Below are 21,861 nucleotides of genomic sequence, written 5' to 3'. Positions count from 1 at the left end.
TCGCCCATTTTAGATTACAATAAGGTCGATTTATTTCTCTTAGAGGGCTGTGAATCTGTGAAATCATTTAAAATAGAGCACTGTCAAGGCTGGGTTGTTAAGGATATTCAAGGCTGAGACAGACAGATTTTTAATCAGTAAGGGAATCAAGGGTTACAGGGATAAGGCAGGAAAATAGAGTTGAGGATTATCACATTAGCCATGATCTCAGTGAATTGCAGAGCAGAATCAATGAGACAAATGACCTACTTCTACTCCCACATCTATGTTCTTATAGATTTAACACATTGTCCCTGGCTGGATCTTTTCTTATTCAAATCCACCAAAGCATTTATTTCAGGGACTTCCTAATTCACCTTCCATTCATAGTCCAGAAAGGCATTAATAAATTATTGGACCTTGGAGTGTAACTGATTTCAATTGTTTAACCAAATTTAGAAATCCATCCAGTTACATTTCATGTCCTTGGCTCATCCTGGACATACAGGTTCATCAGTTGGTTCAGAATAAAACAAATGTCGAGTTCACCTAAGTTTAATTTTTAAAATCTATTTTTAACCAATAACCAAACAGACAATTTGCCTCTTTGTATCCAACTTTTATTAGAATGAAAATGTTGACTTGAAGCAGCAAGTAGAAATCTGGATAGACTGGATTATCTCAGCCAAGGAATCTGAAAGACGGTTGGAAATCAGCTCTTAATGTCTCCATCTGTAACAAATCCAGAGACACATAATGAGGAATAGCTCATAGTCATACCTCATTCATGTTGGAAAACCTCCAAGGAAGAAAAAAGGGACACAGCAACAGATCTTCCAAAGTTGTCCAAACTTTCATCAATTAGTTATCACTTTTAACCAGATCACTGGAATAGCAATGTTTACACAACAAAAACTTGCATTTGTATCCCATCTTAAAACAGAAAAAAGTGTGGTCAAGATACTTCATACTTTTTTTTCCATCAAATCCCATTTGAACAGGTGCAATGTACCCTTAACGCAAGCATCATAGCAGGCGTATTAACCATGTCTCACTGATAAAGTATACTGATAGAGTATATAAGGTACTCTAGAGTATATAAGGTACCTAACATTTTTGCTATATATATATTTATATGAGATGTGTAGGAATTATAAAACAAAACTAAATTTTGAGCAAGAATTCATGATCAAAATTTGACCTACTCTATTCATTTCTTTTGAAACTGACAGTCAAATAGATGTACCCAGGACCCACAACATTGCTACAATTGCATAAAATGGCTGTGTCCATAGCATATTATATTCCATTAGTGTATTTCACAAATCTTTCTATTACAAATAATTGGCATCTTTTTAACATCTCATTAACTCTCAGATACATATAACATCCTGCCCAAACATATCTTTAATTCCTTCTACTAATATCTCCAACAAACATAAAAATAAAGTTTGCTCAAAAAAACATCTTGTCTTTATGACGCTTTACAACAGTCCAGATTTTACACCAAATTGGTAACTTCTAGAATATTTCACAATATTGCTCAAGATGTGTGCAGGGGCAGATATATACACTCTGTTCCTATAATACTGATTAAATTTTAATACAGCAAAATAAATAAACCTGTGATCTTGAATGCAAAATGACCAGTAGGATCCAACAGATTCAATGTTCAAGACTGGCCAAAATTTTAACAGTCTTTAAATAACTTTCAAGTCCTATTTAGTAGCATTAAAAAAAGACAATAGCAAAATGAAATTTTAATCTTCAGTACAATATTTTGAAAATTAGTAATAAGAAAATAATTTTACATAAAAAACAATTGCCCCCAAAAAACTGAGGCATAAAAATAAGCGTAATTATTTTCATGCACTTACTTGCTGTCAAATTAGATTATTACAGGTAGTTGATACATAGAGTGACGTGAAATATGCAAACATCTATTTAGAATACATTGCTGCTTATGGAGTTTTTAAAGACGGAATTTGTTATTTCTAGTTTACAGGTAGAAGCACAAATATAATCCACTAGTGTCTGGTCGTGGTCCATCAAAGCTAATCCAATCCAAATCATTTTGAAGTGAGTCCAGCACTTCCAAACTTTAACATTGAGAAATGTTAAAATTAAGTTCATAGTTGAGGATAATACATGACACAATTTCTCAGATTATATTTTTGCAATGTACTTCAGCAAACCAACTGAAGTTAATTATTACTAAACTATGGTATGGCACTTCAGTTTGATTAAAAGTGCAAATAGAATAGCAATATTTAAGCATGCAGCATGGAACTATCAATGAGAGCTTTATTTTTATATGAAGAGCAACACTTAGGAAATTACTGGTAAGTTCCACTATATACTTAAACAAGCAGCAATTATTCAGTAAGCACAGGAACAGTAATTATAAAATTGCCATTAAAAAGTATTTATGTGCATTGATGTTATCAGTGATAAAAACCTTCATAACCAATGCATCTTTGGTATTGAGATGGTGTTTCGAACATCACTTGATAACTAGCAAGAGACTTGTTACTTAACAGTTATAATTAACAAATTTATTCTATATTATTTCAAACCCCCGTCATCCCCATGCATCCCACACAACTCCCCACAATTTGCTACACGTCTCAGTGCGTTTGGGGAAGCAATTAACCACAACATGAAGAATTCAACACATTCAAACTGGACAGCCTGTCAATATAATAAAAAAAGGTCAATGCAGTTATTGATGTTCTGCTGCAAGCTGCCACCAGTACATTTACTAAGTACTACATCATAACAAATTCTACTAAAGATATCTAGAGGTCAAAAGTCATATTGTACCAATTCAACCAGAAAATATTATGACAAATTATTTAAACATATTTGTTTTGATAAGCCTTTGGCCAATGTCATTGTTTCCTGGTTTATTAGCGGGAAGAGAATGAAAGGTTGTTAAATGCTGAGTGGAGGTGAAACTGGATGATCCTGTATTATTTTCAAACTCTTCTATTTCTTTTAAACATTACTGAGCCCTTTTTTTAAGCTAAAATGTCAAAGATTACTTGATACTGAATATTCATACTGAATAAAAATGGATAATTCAAGGTTAATTCAGTGCAATTATGAATTCAGAGTTACGGCTCAAGATGTACTTAATTATGGAGGCAACCTTGAATCTAAGTATCAATACTTATCAGCCAAACACCTTTATTGCTGTTTCTATTAAATTTGTTAACAGAACATTGGTGTCAAGAAAAAAAAATGGCTTTTTTTTAAGCTAACAAAGAATACCAGGACATCTCTTTGGTGATATTACTTCACTGATTTTGGCATCAAACTGATTTCACTAGTTAGATCCCATCATTTCTGTTTGCTGTACAATGACATTTTTAAAATAAAAATGAACACAGTGGGTTTGGAATTATTGACCTTCTTTGTATTGCCCTTTGCTGTGGTCGTTCTACAGGTAGAGTAGCTTGCTCATCTGCCTATTCTTTCAGTATCAGTTTGCATGACTACACTCAACTGCAGACAGTGTCCTAGGCAAACACCATTGTGCCATTAGCCAACAGACATACTCTTAAGCAATGCGTAACAGTGATTCAAGACATAATTCTGCTGTTTTCCGCTTCCCAATCCCAGAAAACTGTCTGGTAGTCCTCAACAGCTGTCCTACCTATTATCACTAATTAACAATGGAGTGGGACAAGAACCCAGAATTGTCTGAGCTGCAGAGCCTGCTATTAGACTGTATGGTGTTCTTATACAGGTCGTTCTGCTATAATGCACGTTTCATCAACATAAATTTGATGTAACACTTTAAATGCTGTTTCTAAAGTGTGATGTTTTTACAACATGGGATTGCACAAGAATGCAACCATTGTGTTATAGAAGAACTGTATCACACAACCAATAGGGAAACTCCTACTCTAAATTTAAAAGGGCATCTAAAGGGTAGGAGTTGCTTTCCAGTATTTCAACCAAAAACAATTGCCAATGAATGGGCTTTAATAGTAAGGACTGGCAAAATGTTCAGTCATAACAGTACTAAATCCTGTCCTTACCAACATCTACCTGCATATTCCTTCTAAGTACTCCCACCTAATTTTGACCAGAGCAGGAATCTTGCTAATTTTCTTAGTCTAATAGGTTATGATTATAAATAGCATATGCCGTTAACCACAATTGACAATGAGGTCAATTAAAGCACGAAAATTGCTGTTGCAGCTAATTCAGTGACTTCCTTATTTATAATATTAAGTGATTTAATGCTTTAGATAATGCAAATATGACTATGATGTTGTGATTGCTAGAAAGTGCTATTTGAATTCAACATTGCTGAACCTCAACATAAACCCAATACCTCTGTCAGAATGTGGAATGATTTGTACCCATTTTAAATCTGACTGAATGATGGCTTGAAAAACACGGCAGGTCAGTCAGTATCTATTGTAAGAACAAGTGAGTTAACATTACAAGCCTACAGAGATATCACGCACACTTGAAACGTTAATCTACCTGTTTTCTCCACAGCTGCTGAATGACCAGCTGTTTCCAATATTTTCTGTTTGTTTCAGACATTCAACATTTTCAGTTTTTTTTAAATGGAATGAATACTTGGCTCAATGGCTCAATAATAAGAAATTAAAACAATGCTGACATGTTTGCCTATTGGAACAAGTCAAGCCATTGCAGACATTTAATTCAGTCATAAGTAAGTTGTTTACTGCAAATTATTTAAGGACCAAGCATAACTACATCATATGAAACCCAAAATAAATACGATTTTACAAATCCAGAAGTTCCAATTACATATTAACAATTGTAATTAATATATATTGAAACCAGACATAGAAAGAATACAATCCAAGCAAAATGTACACCCTGTAGACTATACCTCTATCCTTACCAGGATCAGTGATCACCTTCCTTCGACAGTCAGAATGAACAAGTAGTGCTGGAGGTTAAACTAAACTGCACCTGGCAAAACTAGCTAACAGCACGGTCAGTGTGAAAAGGTTTCAATTGTTTTCCTGCTGAAAGCTAACGTAAATCTGACAAGCAGTAACAAAATATGAAGATGTCAAGAACTGCAGGATAGCCTGATTTGAAACCAGCACAAAGGTCAGCCCAACGAGGATCTATTTTGCTAAGACATCCCATATGATTCTAAACAGCAAAAGTCATTGCAATCTTTTATCAGCAAACATCTTGGTGACCTCTTTTATTAGTAAAATATATGAACCTTGACCCGATGCAAAAATTCAATATTTTCCCCAAATATTTTAAAAATTTATTCACATCCGTACTGGAGTCAGAGAGTCTGCTGGATGTAATTTGACATCTGAATTATTTTGAGGCCAATATGGAAAGCTATTCAGAGCCTTATTTGAAGATGTGTCAATCAAAATATCACTTATGCTGCACAGAAGTACTTCCAAGATCTCCACAGTGGTGATATCCTTCAGACAACTACAGATAAGGTGAAGAAAACCTTTGATGAATCTGTCACATTTTAATGCTAAGAGGCTGTGATAAGAAAGATATTTCAATACCCTCTCGCCTTTCCTTTTAGCACCAACTGTTTCAAAATTCATCGAGTCCGATAGCCTCAGAACCTGTAACAATATGTAAAAGGTCTCATTTTCTTTTGTGCAGCACTGATTAAGATTTTAAATTATGTTGTTAAATCAAAATGGCAGGCCTGTCCTCAATGATGAGAAATTAAAGCTCTGCTCACATGTTTGCTTGTTGAAACAAGTGGCCTTTGCTGACTTTGGTGCGTGCAGGGGCCAGCTATATTAAGCACCCTTTCATCCATTTTAGATGAGATTCGGATGATTGAATTATGTGTGATTGTCAGCAAGATGTAGCATGAAATAAAAATGCTGGTGCCAATTCCTTTTGATTAAAACCTATTCTATGAATCTGAAGTTTTGAATTTTACATTTTGTCTCTCTACTGTAATTTCCTTGTATAATGAAACTACGTAGACATGAATAAAACTACAGAGTAGAATATGTTGATACAGGAAAACATGACCCATTCAGTTTCAGAGGCTTGTGATTTGCAGGCGAGTTATTTTACTAATCCAGTAATCTCCAAACCGGACTTAGGTGTGAGGGATTTCCTAGAAAATAAAACATTTTATTTCAAATGCAAATTTCCCTAGTCTAGTCCTTCTGAAATATATCACTTCAACACAGTAATGAACTTAGACACAGCCCATAATTCTGATCTATCCCCCTTCTCCATTTGTTGTGGGAGAAAAAGGGATCTTTAATTAACTTCAGCATTTGAATAGGCACACAGTTTTCATCACGGGTAATTGCCTTTGATTGCCTTCCTAATTTACTGTTGCTATTGTAATATTGCTTGGCATATTCACCAGCTTTAAGCCTGTGACCTTCTCTGGTTTGCAGCATTCTGCATTAGGCATCAGAGTGTGTTCAGCCTTCATAAAAATTAATAAACTTATCAATTCAAAGGCCAAGGAAATTGCTGGAGAGTATAAACTGGATAAATATTGAAGATCTGCCTTGCAATAGCACCTAGCAGTGATATAATATTTAGCTACATCTTCAACAACAATAATAGTGGGCAGCTGAAACAACCATGCAAGCCATTAGCTGATCTTCTTTAATAAGTTAATTACCATAGTTTGTAGCACTAATTATGTATTTAAATGCCTGTCTCACTTGTAAGCAAGGGATTAATTTATAAACACACTAGATGCACAGCCATTTAGAGATACTGCTTTGCTACTTTTTCTTGAGATGTTTTGCCATTCATGAAAGAAGTCTTGAGAGAAAACACTAATTTTAAAAGGCTGTGTGAGAATAGACATGTCTATTCAAAATCATTAAAGCCCCTCCAGCATAAAGTTATCATTGTCAATGGCTGCTGTAGTGTTGTTCCCGGAAGAATTTACAAAGATTTCAGCATAAAAAAAGGCATGTGATTGCAATTTAAATTGCAGAACCACCCAGTAGAAAACGCATATTAATTAATTGACTGGCAGGAAGGTTTTAAGCAAAAACCAAATCAAAATGCTGATCAGGCCAAGAAAAGTGATGAATGCCAATGACTTACAGCTTCATCGTACCTGATTTGCCACACCCTGTCCAGTGGAATCAACCAACCACAAAGCAAGGATTGTGTCAAGTGATTATTACTTGCAATTTACTGGAAGGTAATTTAATGAAGTACAAGCTCTGACATTACAACTGTGTAAATTTTTACAGGTAACTGTGATGGTACCGAACCAGACCACATGCTTTATATAAATATCCCAGATCAGATCATCAAATCATGTTACAACTTGGTTAGGGATCAATACCCTTTATTTCTAAAATTGACAAAAGGTGAGATCCAGGGCTTTACTAAAAGAATAAAGCCACAAGATTGCACAGTTTTGAACAAACAGTAATATTTTACAAATTCATCTCTCATGGAGAATTGGATCCATCAGTTGCAGGAGACTTCCTGGATATACCTTCAGATCCGTATGGCCATATACTACCATACACTACCAGTTACCATAGGCAGGCATTGCCACTGTAAGAAGTGGAGAAGGCATTTGTTGTCCTTACCAAGCCTTCATTCAACTCCACTAAGGGGGTGGGGGTTGGTATTTGGACAGATTATCTGGATGAACAACTGCTGCATGCATTTGGATGATCTTCTCATGGTAATCTTGACAAGTTGAGTGTGTGGGCAAACATACGGCAGATACAGTATAATGTGGATAAATATGAAATTATATATTTCAGTGTAAAAAAACAGAAAAATGTTATTTAAATTGTAATATATTGGGAAATGTGGATATTCAAATGTGCCCTTGTACAATAGTCAGTGACAGTAAACAGGCAGGTGCAGCAAGTAATTGAAAGGCAAATTGCATGTTGGCTTTCATTGTAGAAATTTCAGTTCAGAAGCAGGGATGTCTTACTGCAGTTATACAGAGCCTTGGTAAGATCATACCTGGGCATTGTATACAGTTTTGGTCTCCCTACCTACAAGAGGATATACTTGCCATAGAGAGAGTGCAGTAAAGGTTTACCAGATGATACTGAAGATTACAGGATTATCGTATAAGGAGAGATTGGATTGATTGGAAGTTCTGTTCACTAGAGTGTAGAAGAATGAGAAGAGATCTAACTGAAATGTCCAAAATACTAACAAGGTGAGAAAGACTAGATGAAGAGAGGATATTTTCCCTGGTTGGGGAGTTTAGCACCAGAGTCACAATCTCAGGATATGGAGTTGACCATTTAGGATTTAGATGAGGCAACGTTTCTTGACTCAGAGGATGGTTAACCTGTGGAATTCACTACTGCAGAAAGATGTAGAGGCCAGATCACTGAGTATATTCAAGAAAGAGACTGAAATATTTTTACATTTTAAAGATATCAAAGATATGTACAGAAAGTGGAATCATAGTATTCAGGCATGATCTTATTGAATGGGGCAGCATGCTTGAAGGACTGTATGTCCTCCTCCTACTCCTAGTTTCTATGTTTCTAAGCTCCTGATTGTAACAGTGCCTCTACGTCCTTCTCAGGAAGCTGTGATAACAGAGAAAGTCCTGCCATAGGGCAGAAGTCCCTCACAATGCCTGGACTTTCCTGTCTTCTGGCAAATGACGATACACACCAAGAACACCAGGACCAATGGAATACCAGGATTAACAGTCTGCCTCCAGCTGGTAGTAAGAAGGAAAACTATAGAATAGTACCTGTTAAAAGACAAAATCCTTGTCAGGCTATCATAAAAGACTGCTACATTTGTAATGCGAAATGTTATTTTGTTCACCTTCTATTTATTAAACATTTAATGCATACTAGGATTTTTGAATATTTATGTTTGAACTGCAGACTATCTTACATCAAAAGAGACTGCAATTCCATGACACTTGAACAAATCAGAGGCTCTTCTAAGACATGTGTATGGCATTAAGCCTTATAGATGTCTTAAATGTATGCTTCATTGAGTTGGGCAGAAGTCAGATGGCACCTCCAGACTACTGTTTGGTCGAAGTTTGTAAAGCCACAGTTGCAAAGTCTTGTAAGCCAGGCTACCTCATTTCAATAGTACCCAGTCTCTGATGGCCATCATGGTTACATGCAACCTCATGCTCCTTCTCTGGGTCACTGCTTGAATCATCATTTCAAGATATATGAACTCCTTCATGTCATCATCCATAAGTTCTTTTCTCTTCCCTCCTGCTAATGCTGTGCAGTGCATACTGTATGTCAATGATCAAAGATGCAGGACCATGTACATACTGAAAAGAACCAGTAGATCTGTCAAGACCACTAAATCTTGAGCAGACTTATGGTTCTCACTATGGTTTCCCAGGTGGAAGTATGTCAGGCATTATATATCTCCTCCACTTGAGAGTGTGAATGTTTGATGGACCATGAGCTATTTCCTTAATGGATAGTCCTTGTCTCCTATATGAATCAGTAATCCAGATGAGATAGGGCTAGAACAGATATTGCAACTGGGCGTGCCTGAGAATACTCACATGATGCCACGAACATAGCTGCAGCATGCACTAGCAGTGATCACAGAAAGTCTGGATGTTCAAGTAGTGAAAACTTGCCTGTTAACAAAAACTCATAGCTGGCTCCCTCACTGCTTTAATTGGCATGTATGTACAGTCAATGGCCCTTTATACTTTGCAAAAACCTAAAATAGCCCTAAAGCCTTTCACTTGGATTAGCTCCCATTGTCAATAGTGCATTTTATGAAGGTGCTCACCCTCCTGAAAAGTTTATTCATCACTAGTTTGATGTAGAAGTGGGTTGAAGATTGTGAAATGCTGCAAAGGATTCTGAGGCATAATAGTTTAGGAACACTCTTAACTTCAGTGCCATTGACACTGAACACAAAACAGTACAGCACTTCAGACCCTTCAGCCCTTGGTTGTGTGCTGACCTTTTATCCTACTCTAAGATCAAGCTAACCTACATACCCTTTATTTTACTATCATCCATGTGCATATCCAAGAGTCGGTTTAATATCCCTAATGTATCTGACTCTATTACCACGGCTGGCATGCATTCCACGCACCCATCACTCTCTGTGTAAAGAACCAACCTTTAACATCTCCCCCGAACCTTCCTACAATCACTTAAAATTATGGCCCCTCATGATAGCCAGTTCTGCTCTGGGAAAAAGTCTCTGACTCTTCACTCAATCTACGCCTCTCAGTATCTTGTACACCTCTTATCAAGTTGCCTCTCACCCTTCTTCGCTCCAATGAGAAAAGCCTTAGCTCGCTCAACCTTTTTTCATAAGACATGCCCTCCAGTCCAGGCAGCATCCTGGTAAATCTCCTCGGACCACTGGATGGCCAGCCACACCACTGGAATATATCTCCCCAGTAATCATGTTGCAGATGGTGTCACCATGTCCCTGAAGAGATTCTGCAATACTGGAGTTTGATCAATTGGAGATAACTGGAGTACTGCCTGTTCACCCTTTATTCTCGTTGCTATGTTCCTCTAACTGACCTTCTGGCCCTTGAACATCAATACAATATTCATGTTGCTGGCACTTTAGTGATTGCCACCCCAGGCCTTCCCCTTTATTCTTCCTCACTGGAAAAGCCTCCACTAGACTGGACTATTCCCAAGGCACCTTTGGCTTCCTTTGCTGTAAAAAAATCCTGCAATTACTCATTCTTTGTCTTTGGCCTCTTTTCCCAGTCAGACCCTCACAGACGGCTCCTTCACTGACTCAACAGCAAACCTGTTCACAAGGTAATCACATTTTCTAGGAAATCATTAATTCTATAAGAAAGCATTTCTGTTAAATGCAAATATTTTTTAAAAATGCAGAATTACAATAGTTTATATTGAGCAGAAAGTAACTTTACCTGTGTGTTGGCTAAGTGATGCAGTTTAATAGTAACTGTAATAGCCAAATCTGAGTGATTTTATCTAGCCCACAAGTAGCAAGCTTTTTCAATCAAGTCTGCTACTGGACACAAAGCTTATGATGTCAAAGCAGGATGCCCTGAGGGTATGGCGTTTCCTAAACTCTAAATTGAAAGCGACCATAACACATTTTCACAGACACAAACACACCTGAAAGCCATGTTTCAAAAAAAGGTATAAACAAAGGGCAGCAATAGCCTCTGATTTCCACATATCTGCATACTTCTCAGGTGCCATGTTTTACAATGGCACTATAGCTTGTCATCAGAACAAATAACCTGTCATATTTGTCGATAATATCTGAAGATTCGACCTGACAACTCATCTCACCTCCCCCCCGCCTCACCCTGACACACAACTCAAACCTGTCTTCACTAAGTATAGAAGATGTAAGGTGGAGTCTTTAGCTGATAAAGCGAGTTTATTTCAGGCAGCCTTGGATTGGACTTTGGGGTCAAGCAATAAACAGAGATGCGAAGGGTTGATTTTGTTCCTATACAGCAAGCTCAGCCAAGCAATAGCTCTTTAAGCTGGACATGCTTTAAGAGGATTTTGAGTGCTCATAAAGCTGCAAGATGTGTTTGGAATTGTAAAACTGCTAACTAGTCATTCATTTCAGTTGGTACTTGGTTTTTAAATATCTCTGAAATCCTATATTAAAAGAAAATCACATACAGTAGATGCTTACAAACTATGGCTTCCAATATTTTATGAGAACAATGCTGTAAGTGTAAATCACGCATTTAATAAATTTTACCATCACCATCCAATTGGCAGGAGTACCATTGCAATGCTTTTCTCTTTCCAAAAAAGCATTGTGCAAAAACAGAATGTTGTGTAAAAAGGACTTAAACTAGATAAAGAAATAAAACTTTTAAAATTCTTGAGTGTTTTTTTTCCAAGGCGTTAATACAAGGTATTAGTGAGACCGCCCCTGAGTATTGCAAAGAGTTTCGGTCCCTTTACTTAAGGAGGGATGTAGTTGCACTAGAGGCAATTCAGAGGATGTTCACCAGATTGATTCCAGAAATGAGAGGTTTGTCTTATGAAGAGAGTTGAGCAGTTTAATTTAATAATCTCCAGACTTTAGGAGAAGAGAAAGAGATCTAACTCAAGATAGTTACAACTATATTAAAGGGGATTGACAAAGTAGACGTGGAGCCAAGGTTTCTCTTCGTGGGGCAATCCAGAATGAGAAGTCACAGCTTTAGGACAAGGGGTAACAGATTTAAAACAGAAATATAGAAGAAATACTTCCCTTAAATGGTTGTGAAGCTGTGCAATTCACCACCCCAGAGTGCATTGGATGCTGGGACACTGAATAAATTTGAGAAGGAGCTGGACTGTTTTTTAATTTGTAATGGATTAAGAATTATGGACAGTGGACAGGAAAGTGGAGTTGAGGCTGAGATGAGACCAACCATGATCATATTTTCAAGGCTCGAGGAGGTTAATTGTCTACTCCTCTTTCTAGTTATTATGCTTTTATGTTTTTGTATAATTAACTGCTTAATGAAAATCTTTATTGGAGATATTACTGTGTGGAAATTCATTTAGATATTTCTGTAGCAGTGCATGGACAGAAGGCACAGTTGTTGTGCTCTAAATGATCAGAATAATACATCAGTGACAGAAACATGAAGGATGGAAATTGGTCCAGGGGTCTCCCAGTCTATGGGCAAGAATTGGTGGTTTTTTCCACTACTGACAGTCTATGGGCAATCTCATTGGTGGTTTTTTCCACAACTGACAATTATGCAAATATTGTCAGTGATAATGTTAGTCAGAGTTAGTGTGCACATGGGTGTACATCTCTAGTTGGCTTCTCATAGATCCAAAATGTTGACGACTGCACACACATTGCAATCTGTGCAACCACCAAAAGTATTTCTGCTGATGTACACATGATTATGAGGAGCTGTTATGATGCTTTCATCTTGTAGTTATCCAAGTTCCTTAAAGAAGCTGGAAGTGGAACAAGAGGTGGCTGCTGGAAGAGAAGTGATACTGCAATTTAATGGTGACTAATGGTATCTGAAAGAGAAGACAACAAAACTCAAGAGGACTACTATCAATGTCATTTGACTATTTAGTGTATGTTCAAACAAGTCATTGGTGTGCTGCAGATGCATTTCAACGGCCTGGCAGCCAAGAACGGGAAAGATAGGCAAGGGTGCAAATAAATTAAATGTTTTTTTTTAGAAGGGTTTTCTCATAAACCCGTATGCATTTGCTTGTGAAGCTACAAAGTTTTATCTTTTCCTATCACTCCTAAATGATGACACTTTTGTGGCTTCATAAGATGCAGATATCCCTGCTCCAATCCCTGCTCTGAGTGCTGAGATGTTCTCAGTTGAAATGCTCTGACTTTGGACCATGTGAGGCCTTCACCAAGTACTGCTCTGCCTACATGAGTAGCATCAAAATATGAGACAGTCCAGGCATTGACTGAGAGGAGAGGCAGACAACAGATGAGAAGTAGGGGACTTTCCACAGCACTACGTAGCTAACTATGTAGTTGTGCTCACCTTTCCCAAACTACATTGAATGCTTCACAGTGCTCCTGCTGTTGATGTCCTCAGACACCTTCAGCCTCAGATTGTTGCAGGATTAGGCTTTTTCCTCCCAATTAGGAACAGGCACAACTCAATTTACCTAACTGTCTAATCTGAGTTAAAAGAATATACACATTAGGTTTTTTTTTATTAAGAAGAAAATAACTATGTTTGCAATTAAACTGTTTTAACCAATAGCAAAGAAAAGGAATATAAATGGCTAACATTTAAGTCTATAAAGTAAACTACACCCATTTTTAAAACTCCCACACATACAAGCAGATACACAAGGAGGCAAGACACAGACAAGACAAGACAAGACACAGACATTATGGGTGGAGAAGGAACAAAAAAAAGCAAATGAACACAGTTCTGGCACCAATTCAGATTACAGATGTCAATGAGTTGCTTTCTTTCGACTTTCTTCTGATGCTTTCCAAATCTTTGTGATGTGAGCTTATGGATACAATTATCGTTCATCTTTTCGTTCACTGTTGGAGAGTCACCCTTGTTCCTCTGAATGTGGTTATTCTCGTTTTCCATTCAACAAGGGGGATTTCCAGAGAGAACAGCTTACAGAGAAAGGTGATGGAGAGTAACTCCCTACTCTGGATTCTCTGTTACTTCTCCATACAGTAAACAAAGAGAAAAAAGTACATGCCTTCTCTTTGCAGACTATACGTTTCTGCTTTATTGTCCATACCCAAGGCTGTATTTTCACAGGAACCAATCAAATGATTGTTGCTACGCTGAGCCCACAATAATCAATCTTGATTGAAAAGTAATTTAAAGGCATCTCTGGGCAAAACTGCCCTGAACCTACACAGGCAAAGCCATTAGTCTGGAATACTCCCTCACTGCTTGAATAAGCCAATAGTGTAGAAACAACTCACAATGCTTGTTGTTAAAGCTACAAACATCATCTGACATAGTCTCCTTGGTTTAAAGAAACATCTTTTTCTCATTTTTATTCAACAATCAAAAAAAACAAACAAAAACAGTCTTTATAGAATAAGTATCTCTTTCCAGTTCCTCACAGCTCCAGCAGCAGCACATCAAGGATGTTGTCATTGAAACGGGATTCAGCCTTTCAGCATGAAACTCATTACCGTATCTCCAATTTTGAACTTTACCAATCTTCAGACTTACTTATTAAAAGATTGGAGTTGAGGTTCACACTGTACTACTATCACACATTTAACATCAACCATAAGTAAAATGAAAAAGAGCTGGCTCAGTTAAAAGCTATTGACAAGACATGCTGAACATATTTCTAGGTTTCCAACACAATACTGGAGCCTATCACCCAATCCCAATGTGCCTTTGAATTAGATATTGTGAGGACACTATGGCTTTAAGAGGTGTATTTTTTCTCACTTTTTTTGAAGAGAAGTTTTAAGACACAGAGATGAAAAGCATATCTACTTGAATCCAATTAAGGGAACAGTTTAAGAGGCCATTGCAATTTTTGTCTAATGAATATAGTCTGAATGGGTAGGGTCAAGCTCGTCCAGAGTTAGGATTTTTAATTTTAGTTTTTCAGTAGCAGTTGCTGGGGTCTTAAAGCTAGATTTGGAAGCTGCAGTGCATCTCTCCCTGCTACGCTCTCTCAGAGTTTTCTCTGGATGTTTTTCCTCCTGGATTGGAGAATTGCCAGTGAGACAATCTATTTTACTGAATTTCCTTTGCCAAGGGTGTGTTTATGGGTTATTACTATATTTGAACAGTCACTGTTTAGTAGTTAAATAATCTATTATTCTGTTAAGTTTTTCAAGAGAGTTAGATTATTCCAATTTCTTCTTTTTTTTGTTGTATTTTAACTAGAGTGTATGAATAAAGTGTGTTTGCTTCAAGACTAGTAGGTTGATCAATCAAATTGCAACTGGAACATAATGTCTGGAAATTGCCATGAACATAAGAAAAAGTTAGAGTCTAGGCAGTCTTCTTAATATACTTTGAGGGGGTTTGATCTGGTCCATAATAATGTGCTCTAGATAAATGTTTACGATATAAATAATAGCTTATTAAAGGGCATCTAGCTTATGTGGACTGTGAGAGTTAAATCATGGAGTTCAAATGACAATTGCTGTCCACATTCCGTCTCCTTAGGAAGTTAAATAGCACTAATATGCAACAAACCTTGGAGTCCTGAGTGAATTAGAGAGTAATGGATCAGAAAATTTTTTGTTGTGTAGCTGAAATGTTTCAAATATCTAGCTTTATATAAAGTGCACATGTACATACTTGGACTAGTGTTGCAGTGCTCATTAGGCTGTCTTTTTTACATCAACAGTTGGGTGAAAATATGTTTCAAAGTGTTTCAATGCATTGGGTATCTCTTAAGTAGGATTCTAATCCCCTAGCAAATAGCACAGCCAAGCACTGATATAAAGTGTGGTGATATTTAGATAAGATTTAGTATGAAGTCTCATGTGTGGCTGTTTGGATTATAATATAGATGCAAATCTTTGGGAAGTATTTAAGTTGGAGCAAACTACAAGTTTGTCTTTCTTTTATTTAATGGTGTGGTGTATAAGCCATTAGAACAGAAGAGCCGAAAGTGGTCTTATCATTTTCATCTTTATTTGTTTTGGACAATTTCTTCTCCAACCAAGCATCCGTCAGCTTAGCTTCAGTGTTCAAATGCAGTTTATATTTCTGGTACTTCACCCTCCACTGGAACATTTGACAGAAATCACACAAACAAGTGATTGATGGAAATGCACCAGAAACATTGGGTGTGGTTATCACTACCACTTCATATGCTTCAGCAAATCCAACCTGAAGCTCAATACTATAAAAAAGGTGATGGAGATGGAGAACAGAGCAAAGAGCATGGACTTTAGTCTCATACGATTGAGAAAGGGAAGATTAGATTATTCTTAACAATGTGTCTTTGAATAGAAATATTTCTTCTAGTTGATTTAAATTGTTTCATTATAATTAGATCATGATGAAGTATCAGGTATGAGCATTTCCTTAAGTATGCACCTTCTATGTGTCAACATATCAACACAACATCACTGTAAATACTTGGGATGAAACCTACTGTTCAAACCAACCTGTTTCCTCAGGAGAATATATGTGAATGTAAGAATTTTCATTGGTACTAACATGTATGGGAGGTACAAAAATAGTAGGAAGAAGATTAAAGTAAGAAAACTAATGAAAACTTGTATTTAATACCACAAAACTGCACAGGATTTGGCACAAAAAGACAATTTACATAAAACTGATGTATATCGGCTGACTGCAAGTGCAGACAGGCAAATAGATCTGTATCTACTGTAATCAATGCAGCTTGTCAAACATGTAGACAACTTCAACTCATTCATCTTGGCTTGATGAAAACTAAAAGTAAGCAAAGGCATGTCCAAAACCATTTTTAAAACAGTTTTGTCCTTCGATATTAAGATATAATTTGAATCATTTCCCAACTCTGTCTGATCTTGGATTTGTATCAGTGCATACAGACAAAGAGAAGTTAACCCTCATGACACCACAGAAAAACATGACACTAGTCCTGTGACTATTCACAGATAAGAAATTACCAGGATATTCAGTAATTGATAGGATGTTTCCAAAGCTTGATTATAGGAAAGATAAGTGCTCCAAATATTAAGCTGACAAATAAAGATATATTTAATCGGTCTGAAGTACGAAAACAGGCAGGTTGCTTTTGTTTTATATCCGCATATATATGATCTATGTTTCATATAAGACGTTTTGCATTGATCCTTCATGTTAATGAAACAGATGTCATTAATAATATGTTGCTTGAGATAAGTTTTTTATTCTGATTTATTGTTATAGTAATTTTACAGCTTACTTTTGCAAGCAGCATTTTTAGAAAGGTTAAAGCCAAAATATGTTCCTAGCATCTGGGAAATTAAACAATTTACATGTTACCCAATTTTACTCAATTTATTTTCAAATTTCCTAGTTTAATATCACTGTTAAAATTTTCTATGCAGCAATTTGCAAAGACTCAAAGGGTTAACATATTTGTTAGATTGTAAACAAGCGTTTTGCTGTGTATTTTTTCTAGCTGTTCCTAAGCCAAGTTTCATTTGGGTTTCAAGGACAGATTGTTTATGATGGGTGGGTTTTGTTAAATAAACAGGCTTCTTAACTACATTAAATGCTACACCATCTTAGCGAGTTTTGAGAAGATTTGTAGCTCAGGTTGAGGTTTTGGATGTAGGTTTGCTCGCTGGGCTGCAAGGTTCAACTCCAGACGTTTCTTTACCCTACTAGGTAACATCTTCAGTGGGCCTCACGCAAAGCAATGTTGAAATTTCCTGTTTTCTATTTATATGTTTGGATTTCTTTGGGTTGGTGATGTCATTTCCTGTGGTGATCTTATTTCTTATGGTAAAGTCACTTCCTGTTCCTTTTCTCAGGGGGTGGTAGATGGGGTCTAACTCAATGTGTTTGTTGATAGAGTTCCGGCTGGAATGCCATGCTTCTAGGAATTCTTGTGCATGTCCTTGTTTGGCTTGTCCTAGGATGGAGATGTTGTTCCAGTTGAAGTGGTGTCCTTCCTTGTCCGTATGTGAGGATACTTGTAAGAGAGGGTCATGTCTTTTTGTGGCTAGTTGGTGTTCATGTATCCTGGTGGCTAGTTTTCTGCCTGTTTGTCCAATGTAATGTTTCTTACAATCATTGCACGGTATTTTTGTAAATGACATTAGTTTTGCTCATTGTCTGTAGTATAGGGTCTTTCAAGTTCATTAGCTGCTGTTTTAGTGTGTTGGTGGGTTTGTGGACTACCATGATGCCAAAAGGGTCAGAGTAGTCTGACAGTCATTTCCAAGATGTCTTTGATGCAGGGGAGCGTGGCTAGGGTTTCCGGACATGTTTTGTCTGCTTGTTTGGGTTTGCTGCTAAGAAATCAGCGGAAATGACGACGGATGATACGATGTATATGGAGGTTGATGGGGTGGTAGATGAGGACCAGTGGGGTTCTGTCCTGGTGGCAATTGGAGGGGCGGGGCTCAAGGGCGGAGGAGCGGGAAGTGGAGGAGATGCGGTGGAGCACTTCCTGCTTCTCCGCCTTTGAAACTCCACCGCATCTCCTCCACTTCCCGCTCCTCCGCCCTTAAGCCCCGCCTCACCAATCGCCACCAGGACAGAACCCCACTGGTCCTCACCTACCACCCCACCAACCTCCATATACATCGTATCATCCGTCGTCATTTCCGCCACCTCCAAACGGACCCCACTACCAGGATATATTTCCCTCCCCTCCCCTATCAGCGTTCCGAAAACACCACTCCCTCCGTGACTCCCTCGCCATGTCCACACCCCCCACCAACCCAACCTCCACTCCCGGCACCTTCCCCTGCAACCGCAAAAAATGCAAAACTTGTGCCCACACCTCCCCCCTTACTTCCCTCCAAGGCCCCAAGGGATCCTTCCATATCCACCACAAATTCACCTGCACCTCCACACACATCATTTACTGCATCCGCTGCACCTGATGTGGCCTCCTCTACATTGGGGAGACAGGCTGCCTACTTGTGGAACGTTTCAGAGAACACCTCTGGGACACCCGGACCAACCAACCCAACCACCCCGTGGCTCAACACTTCAACTTCCCCTCCCACTCCACCAAGGACATGCAGGTCCTTGGACTCCTCCATCGCCAGACCATAGCAACATGACGGCTGGAGGAAGAGCGCCTCATCTTCCGCCTAGGAACCCTCCAATCACAAGGGATGAACTCAGATTTCTCCAGTTTCCTCACTTCCCCTTTTCCCCACCTTGTCTCAGTCCCAACCCTCAAACTCAGCACCACCTTCCTAACCTGCAATCTTCTTCCTGACCTCTCCGCCCCCATCCCCACTCCGGCCTATCACCCTCACCTTAACCTCCTTCCACCTATCGCATTTCCAACACCCCTCCCCCAAGTCCCTCCTCCCTACCTTTTATCTTAGCCTGCTGGACACACTTTCCTCATTCCTGAAGAAGAGCTCATGCCCGAAACGTCGATTCTCCTGCTCCTTGAATGCTGCCTGACCTGCTGCGCTTTTCCAGCAACACATTTTCAGCTCTGATCTCCAGCATCTGCAGTCCTCAGTTTCCCCTACATCAAAGACCTTTCTACCGTGTGGCATCAACGTTGACATTGCCAGTTTCCTTATTTCACCTCCCCCAACTTAACCCAGATCCCACCCTCCAACTCCGCACTGACCTCTTGAACTGTCCCACCTGTCCATCTTCCTTCCCACCTATCCGCTCCATCCTCCCCTCTGACCGACCTCCACCTGCATCTACCTATCACCTTCCCAGCAATCTTCCCCCCATACCCCAATCCTTCTATTTATCTCTCAGCAACCTTCGTCCAGTCGTCGGGCTGGATTTGGTGGCGGAGGTGGACCAGGACTTGCATGTCCGTGGCAGAGTGGGAAGGGGAGTTGAAGCAGTTGGCCACAAGGCAATGGGGTTGTTTAGTGCCTGTGTCCCAGAGATGTTTCCTGAAGCATTCTACGAGTTGGCATTCTGTCTTCCCAATGTAGAGGAGACCACATCAACAGCAATAGATACAGTAGATGAGGTGTTTTGATGTGCAGGAAAATCTCTGCTGGGGTGTGAAAAAAAAATCCTTTGGGGCCTTGAACAGAGATGAGGGGGAGAAATGTGGACATAGGTTCTACACCTCTTGCAGCAACAAGGGAAAATGTCGGGAGTGGAGGGTGGGTTGGTGGGAGGTATGAACCTAACGAGGGAGGCACGGAGGGATTGGTCTCTGCAGAATGCAAATAGAGGTAGGGATGGAAATATATCTCTGGCAGTGGGGTCTGATTGTAGCTGGCAGAAATGGCAAAGGATAATGTGCTGTATCTGAATGTTAGTGGAGTGGAAGGTGAGGAACGGGGCGGGGGGTTGTCTTATCCTTGTTGCGGTTGGAGGGGTGAGGTTCAAGGGCAGAGGTGCGGGAAGTGGAAGAGTTGCACTGAAGAGCATTGTTCCAGCACACTCCGTGTACATATATCTAATATTAATCTGTGAAGATAGTCATAGAATAATGCAACACAGAATTAAGCCATTTGATCTGTTATGTCAGTGTTGGCTACTTGAAAGAGTTATCCAACTTAATTCTGCACTAACATTTTAACCTATAACCCTGAAAATTAGTGCTAACCTATGATTTGTAGGTGTTTAGCTGTGGGCTCTTTGTATCTGCATTCATTGACCCTATTTAAAAGCCATATCAATTTGCCTGCCAACTTTAATATTTGTAAATATGCACTCAGGTCCTTCTGCTCTTATATGTTACTCAAAATACACTCCATTTGAATTATACTTCAATCCATATTTTCTTCTGAAAGTCCATCACTTCATAGTTAGCTAGATTCAACTGCATTTGCCATTTTTCCGCCAATTTCAACAGATTCTGTATCCTCCTGAAATACGTTACAATCCTGCTCATGATTTACTATTCTGTCAAGTTTTGTAAAACTTCAAATTTATACGCCAAGAAAAGCAATAGTCTGATTATATTAACTAGCTGAGGCCTTTCAGAAAATACCAGTTACATTTCATTCTTTTTCATTTTTAGGCACTTTTAAAATTAGTGTCAGTGACTCTCCTAAAATTGATTGCTAGGTATGCTATCTACAAGATGTACCTCAAAAAGTTGTCAAGGTTCTTTCAAAAGCACCTTCCAAACTTGCAGTTCTACTCCCAAAAAGTACAAAGGCAGCAGGAACATAAGAACACCTCAACATCTCCAGGTTTCCTTCCAAGTCACAACCTAACCTTGATTTCTTCATCACTGGGTCAAAACTCCTTCCCTATGATCATTGCAGGAGTACCTATGCTCACATAGACAGCAGTGTTCAAGAAGGCAGATTACTGACACCCTCTCGAGGGCAATTAGAGATTATAAATAAACACTAAGCTTGCCAAAAATGCCCATATCCCCTTAATGTAAGAATTTAAGCAAATATGAGCACAGCTTGCCTGAATTAGGTCACAAGTTCAAGTCTTCATTAAAGTAACAAAAATTGTTGTTTGCTCCATCCACTGACAAATATAGAATTTGAACAACTACACTCAAAACTCAGCAACAAACCAGATAAACTGGTTCAAATTATGCCAAATGGTTGTGACATTCAAAAGGTGTAGGTCAACTGAATTCATAGAATCACAGAAAGTTAGAAAGAATCATAAAATCCTTAGAGTGTGGAATTGGCCATTCAGACCATCAAGCCCACAGTGTCCATCCGAAGAGCAGCCCAACCAGATCTACCTCCCTACCTTATCCCTGTAACCCTATGTTTCCCTCGCCTGAACATCCTTGGACACTTTGGGCAATTTAGCATGGCCTAACCACCTGCACATCTTTGGTCTGTGGGAGGTAAATCATAGCACCCAGAGGAAACCCACAGAGA

At 38.6% G+C, this 21,861-nt stretch overlaps 1 protein-coding gene across 3 annotated transcripts in view; it reads right to left on the bottom strand.

Annotated features, from left to right (window-relative positions):
• Positions 1 to 583: 583 nt before the first annotated feature.
• The window catches only part of fto (FTO alpha-ketoglutarate dependent dioxygenase), a 414,204-nt gene continuing 392,926 nt past the window's right edge, over positions 584 to 21,861 (bottom strand). For all 3 annotated transcript variants that reach the window (XM_072547380.1, XM_072547377.1, XM_072547379.1), the window contains one exon: positions 584 to 711. Coding sequence is in view for 1 of the 3 variants with exons in the window: in XM_072547379.1 (XP_072403480.1) it covers positions 692 to 711 (20 nt within the window). In the remaining 2 variants the exon portion in view is untranslated. The remainder of the gene's footprint in view (positions 712 to 21,861) is intronic.

Source organism: Chiloscyllium punctatum, chromosome 26 (genome assembly GCF_047496795.1).
Source record: "Chiloscyllium punctatum isolate Juve2018m chromosome 26, sChiPun1.3, whole genome shotgun sequence".
In the NCBI taxonomy this organism is placed as follows: Eukaryota; Metazoa; Chordata; class Chondrichthyes; order Orectolobiformes; family Hemiscylliidae; genus Chiloscyllium; species Chiloscyllium punctatum.
Note: the sequence above shows the minus strand (reverse complement) of the source record. Positions and strands in the feature narration are given on the sequence as shown.